Source organism: Dendrobium catenatum, unplaced genomic scaffold (genome assembly GCF_001605985.2).
Source record: "Dendrobium catenatum unplaced genomic scaffold, ASM160598v2 fragScaff_scaffold_156, whole genome shotgun sequence".
Classification (NCBI taxonomy): domain Eukaryota; kingdom Viridiplantae; phylum Streptophyta; class Magnoliopsida; order Asparagales; family Orchidaceae; genus Dendrobium; species Dendrobium catenatum.
Window position 1 is genome coordinate 2108245 of NW_021318618.1, and position 9776 is coordinate 2118020.

A 9776-nucleotide genomic window follows, 5' to 3' on the forward strand; every position below is an offset into this window, starting at 1 on the left:
AACAAGAGCATTGAGACCCTATATAGAAGTATATATTGGAGTGCCAAAACATCACAATTTATATACCTAATATCATAAGTATTTTATTTACTTTATAATATCAAAAACTTTAAAATACATCAAATCCATCACTCTAACTATCATCATAAGCCCACATATAAATTAGGGGTGTCAATATTTGACCCGATCCGAAAATCTGATCCGAACCGACCCAAAAATTTCGGGTTCGGGTCAACCCGAATCCGAATCGTGTCGGGTTCAGTGAGGGATTTCGACCCATTTGTAAAATCAGGTCGAGTTCGGGTTGACCCGGAAACCCGAAATCAACCCGGTTTGACCCGTTTTTAATTAATTTAGGAGGGTTTTTTTTTTTTGGATTTTTATGAAATAAGTAAATGATATTTCAAAAAATTATAAACATTATTGCCCAAATTAGATTAATCTTAATTTATTTTAAATTAATTGAAGTAAATCTTACCTTAATTTAATTTATATTTAAATAAATTGAATTAAATAAAAAAATTTAATAAAATATACCTGAATCGGGTTGGGTTCGGGTTGACCCGGACCCGAAGCAGGTCTGGTTCGAGTTCGGAAAACCGACCTGTTTGCTAAAACAGTTCGGGTTGAACAGTGTCGGGTTAATTTCGGGTTAGACCCGAACCTAACCAATGACCCGATTTTAACAGCCCTAATATAAATCCGCATCAAAGAAGTTTCCATTCCCCAACCCCCATTCCTCTTTGATGCCCCTCAAATAAGATCACAGTTGTGCATTTTTCTCTAAACAAATCAACTTCCATCTTTTTTGCCCATCTCGCCTAATCATTTAATAGGTGTCATTTTCTTCCTCTCACACATTTCAACATATATTTGTTGAGCATGTTGACAGGATCTGAAATAATTTGACGATAGGCAAGTCGCTCTGCTAGGGTTTAGTGTGGTGCCCTAGTTTTGTTTGTCCCGCCACCCGCCGGGGGTCTTCCCCCATGGATGATTTCCCGCCACTCCCCTCCTCCGCCTCTTCTCTTCTACCTTCAGCTTCTCCTCTAGACTGGAAGAATATTTTAGCCTCTACTCCCCAGGTCTCTACGACCTTCTCGCACTCCCTTGCCTTCGTTCCAGCGCAGAACCTCAGTGCTAGCTTTACTACTGAGCAGTTCGTCGCTGGATCTACAGAATGGTCCCTCTCCCTTGTTGGATACTCGATCGACAAGCGCCCTTTCTATGAGGCTTTGCTCACGACGATAAAAAAATCATGGAACCTAAAAGGTGCTTTCTCTCTTCTCATGATGGATGATGGTTTCTTCCTCCAGAAGTTCTCTGCCTTAGAGGACTTTGAGCTCGCCTAGACTGGAGGACCCTGGTTTTTCTTCGGAAAACCCTTTATTCTCCAAAAATGGACTCCTGACTTCATTCCGAAACGGGAAGAGTTCCCGTCAATTCCGCTGTGGATAAAAATCATGAACGTGCCTCTTTCTCTTTGGACACCGGAAGGTATTTCTAAACTAGCAAGTTGTGTTGGTATACCCCTAGCTGTTGACGCTCTCACTGCCGCAAAAACTATATTAACGTTTGCTAGAATTTGTGTGCAAGTTACTAGCTCTTCCCCTCTCCCTGATGAAATTTTCTATTCTGTTGACTGAAAATCCTTCCCTCTGCGCGTGCAGTATGACTGGAAGCCAGAGCACTGCTCCTAGTGTGGCTCCATTATGCACCCCCCGACCCTTTGCCCCAAAGATCCCATCATCCGCCTTCCTGCTGTTTCTAAGCCTAGAGGGAGAAGCACCAGTCGTAAGCCAAGAATAACCCCTCCACCTCGCCTTATTATCCCCAAACCAGCTCTCCTCTCAAAACCTGACCCCCAACCTCAACTTCAAGCCCAAACCATCCCTCCTCCACAAAACCTTCTTCCATGACCTATTATTCCCAATCTTAATTCTCCTTCTGGAGAAATTGTTTCCCTTATTCTTCCAAGCACTATCCCTATTGACATTCCGCCTGTCATCAACACCAAAAACAAATTTGATGCTCTGTCTAATTCTTCTTCTGCAGAACATCTCCCTATTGACACTCAAATTCCGAGCTCCAATGCATTCCTCTCCAACCCAAACCACAACAGCCCTCCACAAACCTCCCCGAGAAGCCACCAACCTATCTTTCCCCCCCACCACTGAACAGCCTTCTTCCAGCTCAAACTCAAACAAAACCCAAACTTCCCAACCTACTACCCAGCAAAATCAAAAATCAACCCGTGGCAAAAATGCCAAAAAACCTTCCTCCTCCAAATGCCAGTAAAACCTCCCAGAATTGCAGCGTGGAACATCCGTGGCTTCAATAGCCTGGATAAAGTTTTATGTTGTAGAAACTTTGTTAAAAGCCACAATATTGATCTTCTCTTCATCCTTGAAGCAAAAATTTCTAATACTAACCTTACCAACCTTTGGTTTCAAAGCCAACACAAAATCTTCCCCTTGGAACATTCATGTGACAATTTTCATCATTCCACTCCCGGTCGTATCTGGGTAAAATGGAAAGATGGCTGTGCGAATTTTACTCCTCAACTCTCCACTAGTCAACTGATTCATGGTATTATCAGGATGGATTCTAATACTACCATTGCTATTACTGCGATTTAAGCTAGTAACTCTTTTATTGAAAGGCAATTTCTCTGGAAGGATTTACAAAATATTGCAAATGATATTACTACCCCGTGGGCCATTATTGGAGATTTTATCTGTTGTCGTCTGCCTATTGAAAAAGCTGGGGGATCTCCTCTAACCAATATATCTCTTGGTGATTTTAATAACATGATTTTCAATGCCGGTTTACATGACCTTTCATTAGTGGGGCAATTTTACACCTGGTTCAATCAACAACACAACAATCCTATCCACATCAAGCTTGATCGTGTCTTGGTTAATGGCAGCTGGCTTAACCTCTTCCCTAATTCTTACTACAAAGTGGGTGATCCAAGCTGCTCGGATCACTCTCCACTTTTGCTTACGAATGCTGAGGAGGTTTTGAAGGGACACAGGTTTATGTTTAAGAATTATTGTACCAAAATCCCTGAATTTTGGGATTGCTTGCTGGATACTTTCTCTCAACCCAATGAGAGTAGCCCCCTTAGCTCTTTCATTTACAAGCTTAAGACCCTCAAGAACAAAATCAAACACAAAGCTTGTGCCAACTCAAATAACATTCAAAGGGAAATTGATTCCCTCTCTGAAATTCAACACCACCTGGTCACTCAAATTCAGAGCCACCCTCTTGACGATCAACTTAATGAAAATTTGAAAAGAGTTAACAACACTCTCAACCACTTCCATTCCACTTTGTCTAGTTGGATTGCTCAAAGAGCCAAGATTAATTGGCTATCTCACGAGGATGATGATTTAAAGTTTCTTTACTCCAAGATCAATGCCACTAGAAATTATGGCCACATTAAGGAAATTTCTAATGATTTGGGCTCTTTAAACACTCATCATGACATCTCCCAAGCCTTCATCAATCATTACACCAATCTCTTCAACAATACAAACTCTTCAAGCCGTACTCAGAATATCCCGGTTGGAAATGTGATTCCTCAGCATCTTATACCTTCCCTTACTGCTCCGATCACTATGGATGAAATCAAAAGCATTATTTTCTCTGGTAAGAAAAACTCTGCTCCGAGTCCTGATGGCTTTACGTTTGAATTTTACAGAGCTTCGTGGGAGACTATTAAATTACACATTTGCAAGGCTATCAATTACTTCTTTACTTCTTGTCATATGCCAAAACATGTGAAAGCCACTGCCATTGCTTTTATTCCAAAGCTTCCTCATGCTAATAACATCAAGGATTTTAGGCCTATTCGCTTTGTAATGTTATTTACAAGATTATTGCTAAACTTCTTGCTAATAGGATGAAATTAGTTATGCCTTTTATTATTCATCCTAGCCAAAGTGGGTTCATACATAAAAGAATTATCACTAACAACATTATCTTGGCCATTGACCTCTTGGGAATTTCATTCAAAAGAACAGAGAAAAGTATTTTTGTGCCAAATTTGACATCACCAAAGCATTTGATTCTGTGTCAAGGGAATTTCTTTACAGAAGGCTTGCTAACATGGGTTTTTCGGATTTGTTCATCTCTTGGATTAAGGCTTGTACTTCTGATGTTTTTTTCTCTATGTGTATTAATGGAACCTTAGAGGGGTTTTTCAACTCAAAGTCTAGTTTGCGTCAGGGTTGCCCTCTGTCCCCTTACCTTTTCAGCATAGTGATGGACGGTCTCTCCAACTGCATTGAGGATGCCATTTCTAATTCCACCTTCTCTGCCATCTGCCATGGAAATTGTCTTATCTCTCATTTAATGTATGCAGATGACCTTCTTCTGTTGGGAAAAGCTAATATTGCCAATGCTCACTCTCTCAAATCGATTTTTGAGAATTTTGGCTCCTCCTCTGGTTTACTTATTAACCCAAATAAGAGCATTATTATCTTCTCCAAAGACATTCCTCAGGCTGCTTCTTTTTGTGATGTGCTCCAGATTAACCATACCAACGCTCCGATTTTGTACCTTGGGCTTCCTATCTACCATAAAAAACTCAGGAATTGTGACTTTAACCCCCTAATTCAGAATATTTCGGGAAAGTTGAATGGATGGACGGCTAAAACCCTTACCTTTCCTGGCAGAATTCAATTTCTTAAATTCATTATAAGCAACAATCTTGCTTACTGGATTTGTGGTGCTATAATACCTAAGGGCTGCAGTAAAGTTATTAATCGAAATTGTTCTAGATTTCTCTACTTTGGCAACACTGATCAAAGGAAACTTCACATTATCTCCTAGAAGGATACTTGTCTTCCCAAGGCGTATGGGGGGCTGGGAATTGATTTTATAGACACATTATATCATACTTTTGGCTGTGCTATTATTTGAAGATATTTGAATTCTGACAATCTCCTTTTCTCTTGGTGGAGATCCAAATACCATTCTCTTTGGAAACCTATTACTGGTAGAAGCTCTATCTATTGGAAATTTGTGTGTGATAAAGCTCATAGTGTTGAGCATTGTATTCCCCTCTCTGTGGGTCCCAATAGCACTCTCTCCTTCCTTTGGGATCCTTGGATTAATGGTACTTCAGTTGTCAATTTCCTCATTGGTGCCCAGGAGTTCTCTCTGTTTGCTCCTTTTTCAAACTGGGCTGTGAGTGACATTACTGAGAGGGGTTCCTGGGTGCTTCCCCATTGTCTTGATCGTAACACTGCTTCAAAAATCCGACAAGTTGAGATTACTTTAGATGAGGGAAATCACACCTGGATGGGGAACTCTAATCCCAAAGCAAGACACTTTAAAGCTCAATTGTTTGCCCAGTTATCTAAAGTTTAAAGGCATAATCTCATTTGGCACAAGAGGTGCTCTTTGAGATTTTCGGCTTTCGCCTGGATGGCTTTCAAAAAGGGATTAAAAACGGCTAACATTTTAGTTCATCGGGGCATTTAAGTTAACCAACAATGCAGTTTCTGTCATTCTGAGAACGAGAGTATTGGGCATTTATTCTTTGAATGCAATTTTACTTTTTCTATCATTAAAAGAACCTTACCTTGGCTGTGCAGTTGCTTGATGAAGCCCAACCTTTTCCAGGCTCTTGATAGCTTTTTTGATCAAGGTTTCTCTAGCACCCGTGTGCAATTTTTTCTTTTAAATGCCTGTGCTACTATCTATTTCGTATGGAGAGCTAGAAATGACAGGATCTTTGGGGGAGTTATGGACTGTTCTGCCACTGTTTTAGCAAAAATTAAAAAAGTTGTTGCTATGAAAACTTTCAGCTGGAAGGATCTGTGAGGCTTTTTTTGGACCGTTTTCGACATGGACTATGATGAATGTTGTATCTGTACGGTCGTCCCTGGCAACCAGCGGCTTTTCTCTTGTGCCGTCCCTTCGGTGGCTTCGGCTATTTTCGCACAAGAGATGCCTGAGTCCTTCTTAGCTTTGGCTAAGCTTGTTTTTTTTTTTCTTACCATTATGGGTTCCTGTTATGTATTTTTCCTTTCCTTTTTGGAGTCTTCGATTCTCTTTTTGTTGTTGAGAATTGGGACTATAGTTTTTATTTTTACTTGTAACTATTTTTTACATCAATAGAAGGGCTTTGCCCCAAATATTCCCAAAAAAAACATATATTTGTTTCTTTCATTTTCGTCCGTTCCTAAATTCTGCACCTTTGCAGGATTTCTTTGTGTACCTTATTTGATCAAATACTCAGCCATTTGCCCCATTCAGATGTTGCCGATTCTGCACCTTTGCAATATAATAATTTTAATTTTAAAATAATTTCATTTAAGACAATTTTGAAATCTAATTTTAACTAATTTATTTTTTTAAAATTATAAATTATATTTATTTCCTATTTTTAGCTTTGGACAAAGTGAATAATAATTTTTTTTGAAACATTTAAGTCATAAAAATAAATTCACACACATATCACATAAATAAATTTCAAATCTAACACCTCTTTTTCAGACACATTAAGGGCGAAACATTGAGACGGTTCATAAGATTAATTTCAGCACTACACTCTGAACAATAAGAAAAAGATTAACGCAATTTCTAACCAAAAAAAGAAAACTAATAAAGACTAAAAAGGGCTGTTTATTCAGCAGAGACGAAACTCTCAGAAGCTTGCTCTTGTAGAGCATTCACTGCATTGTTGACAGCATGGATGATCATCTTCTTTATCTGACCAAAATCAAAACATATTAATTAGGAGCTTACAAACAATCGATAAGAATAAGAGAGGTATTGAATTTAAGGGGTTATTTAGTTTGTTGAAAAATAATGCAAAAATCAAATGAATAAAATGTAAAATAAATACAGTACATTTGAAGTATTTTATACTTATTTGATTGAGTTCAAAATAAATATATGGGTTATTAATTTTTTATGTTTGATTTGAAGTAAAATGAATTCAACATAAAGCCAAACAATAATAATTGGCTGGCGGCAACTGAGGTTGTAGGTGATGGTGATGGTTGAGTGTAAAATAACTTATTATTTGTTTGATTATTCTCCTAATCTCCTTTAAGAAGGGGAGTCCAAAGACTAAGAAATACATCATAAATTTTGGTGCTGATGTTAGAAACCAGAGTTGGTGTCGACAGTGTTCAACTTTATAGGAGCATGCATGCATTGACAGTGATGGTGACAAAATTAGCAAGTGTTTGTGCAGTCGAAGGATTGTAGTCAGACGATGGTGGTCGAAGGATGATAGTCAGACAATTGTGGTCAAAGAATCATTGTCAGACAGCGGTGGACGAAGGACTGTACTAAATTGATAGTGGCCAGATGATCATAATCAATCATATGATGATTAGATGATTATAATTGAATAATAATGGTCAGAGGATAGTGGTAAAGTACCATAATTGAGCGAGGGTGTTCAATGTATTGTAGTTTAGGGTTTATGTAAAATGACTATTTTCATGTGACGGTAGGGGTGTAAGTGAGCAAAGCCGGCTCGCGAGCTAGCTTGAGCTTGACTCGTTTATGGGCTCGTAAGCCGAGCTTATAGAGCTCACGAGTTGAGCTCGTTTGAGCTCGATGAAGCTCGACTCATGAGCTAGCTCGAATTAATGTTTGATTTTTTAATTATTAATTTGATTATTAAATTAACCTAAAAAGTCCAAAGCATCATCATTAATGTTTAAAGCAAGTTCAAATAAAGAAGTTTAAACAGTAAAAAAACAGTCACATTTTCCAAAGTGACATCATTTATACGGTTGTGAGATTTTCAAAAACTAGTGAAATTAATGCTTCAACTTTATCATTACTAAAGTAGTAAAATTTTCAAAATATAAAATTAAAAAGTTACATCCCAAAACAGCAACATTTATTGTATGAGTATATTTGTATCTTTCCCAAAGCGGGAACCATTATAACTTGGCGGAAAAACAAAAATTGGTCGGGAACCAAGTGGAAAACTGGGAAGCTCAAGTGAAAATTGGAAAATCGAGTGGCGCGTCGAGAGGCTCGATTAACTCATTACACTGTCACGAGTAAAGCTCGAGCTCGACTCGAATTCGAGCTCGGTATTTTAAAACCGAGCTCGACTCGAACACCATCTGACTCGAGCTCGACTCGACTCGACTCGTTTGCACCCCTATGTGACGGTGGCTAGAATATTGTAGTTGTGGCTAGAGGATTGTAGATGTGTGATAGGAGTCGAAGGACTAGAGTCAAGTAATGATGATAGAAGGATTGTAATTGAGGTGACGATGGTTAAAGGATTGTATAGGGACTTCAATGGTTAAATGATTGTAGTCGAGTGATGGTGGCAAAAAAATCATAGTCAGGTGACCAAAATCGATCGAAGTTGGTTAAGAGACCATAATCAAACAATAGTGGTCTTATGGTAGCTATTAGGTGATGACCCTTTTGTGATAGTTGGGCTTTGGTTTGATAACGACCATTAGATAGAGTGGATAGACAATGATGGTTTTAAGGAGGCGATTAGGTGGTGGTTTAATTGAAACGATCTAGCGGTTGTCCTGGTAATCGTTAAACAACGGCGATTTGATCGCAATGGTCTAATGGCTAGGATCAGATGGTGGTTACTCAAGAGAGGAGGATTGAAGACAGGCTATTAAGCAGTGCTCCAACTATGGTGGTTTGGTGGTGGAGCTTTGAGATTTTTCAAATATTTGAGCTCACTTGAATCTTAAGCTAAGGTTTTTGTTCCATTCATATAAAAAGTAAATGCCTATTTATAGAGATTTGCAAGTGACATGCATAATAATTATAACAAAGATATGAAACACTCCATTAAATGATCAGTATTTATTCTCTCGATCATAAATAATTCTTTCAGCATTTAAGTGTCATAATAATGTTGAAATTAAACATATTGATTCCCATGATCGAGACGCTCGCGACTATAAACATATTAATTGATCCATAATTTGATTTTAAAAATTTCTAATATAAATATGTAAAAAAATTATTTGGTAAAGCCTTAATAATAAGATTCTAATGAATGCTAAATAATGAGGAAATAGATTAAAAGTGAAAAGTACAAAAATAAACTGAACTTATATATATGATTAAAATTCATTACAAATTAACGAATTAATCAGAATTAGAGGATTTCATTTGTACTGCAATAATTTTTAAAAATTGAATGACATCCCAATAAAAAAATAATTTTATAAAAAAAAGTTTGGGATTGGTTGAAACAAAGTTTTAAAAATGGCTTGACTGGTTCAACCGTGAATTAGTCTTAAGGCTGGTCTAGTTCATCACGAAAACTGTTTCTGCATTAAATCGGGCTGAGTTTGCCAAAATCGTCGGCGAATAGGTGAACCGGTCCCGATTCCATTAAACCGACAAGTTTATTTTCTGAATTATTTAAATAATTTAATAAATTAATTTAATACTTTAAGAATAAAATATTAAGTAATATTTATAATTTAATAAATTAATTTATATTTAAAATGCATGGTTCCATCACGATATGTGAGTTCCCACCTCAACCAAACTAAAAAAACAATATAAACATTACCAACATGACAAGTGATATGAGACTAAATTAGTTGAAGTTCTTACTTATTAAGTCTATGACATACACCATATACTTTAAAACATAACTTTTAAATAGCAGAGCCCTACATGGGGTCCTGGTTGGATACCCATTGGATATCCACGCTCTGCGGTGGCGGGCTTTGCCCACCCACTCCCACCTATGGTGACTTTCCGGATGTCATACCCACCCAAACCCACCAACGGATCTATCG

General features: G+C 37.8%; 1 protein-coding gene across 1 annotated transcript in view; it reads right to left on the reverse strand.

Annotated features, from left to right (window-relative positions):
* Positions 1-6624: 6624 nt before the first annotated feature.
* LOC110094082 (lysine-specific demethylase JMJ25) overlaps positions 6625-9776 on the reverse strand; it is a 17689-nt gene continuing 14537 nt past the window's right edge. The window contains exon 12 of the mRNA XM_020819227.2: positions 6625-6726. Coding sequence (XP_020674886.1) covers positions 6640-6726 — 87 coding nt within the window. The 3' untranslated portion in view covers positions 6625-6639. The remainder of the gene's footprint in view (positions 6727-9776) is intronic.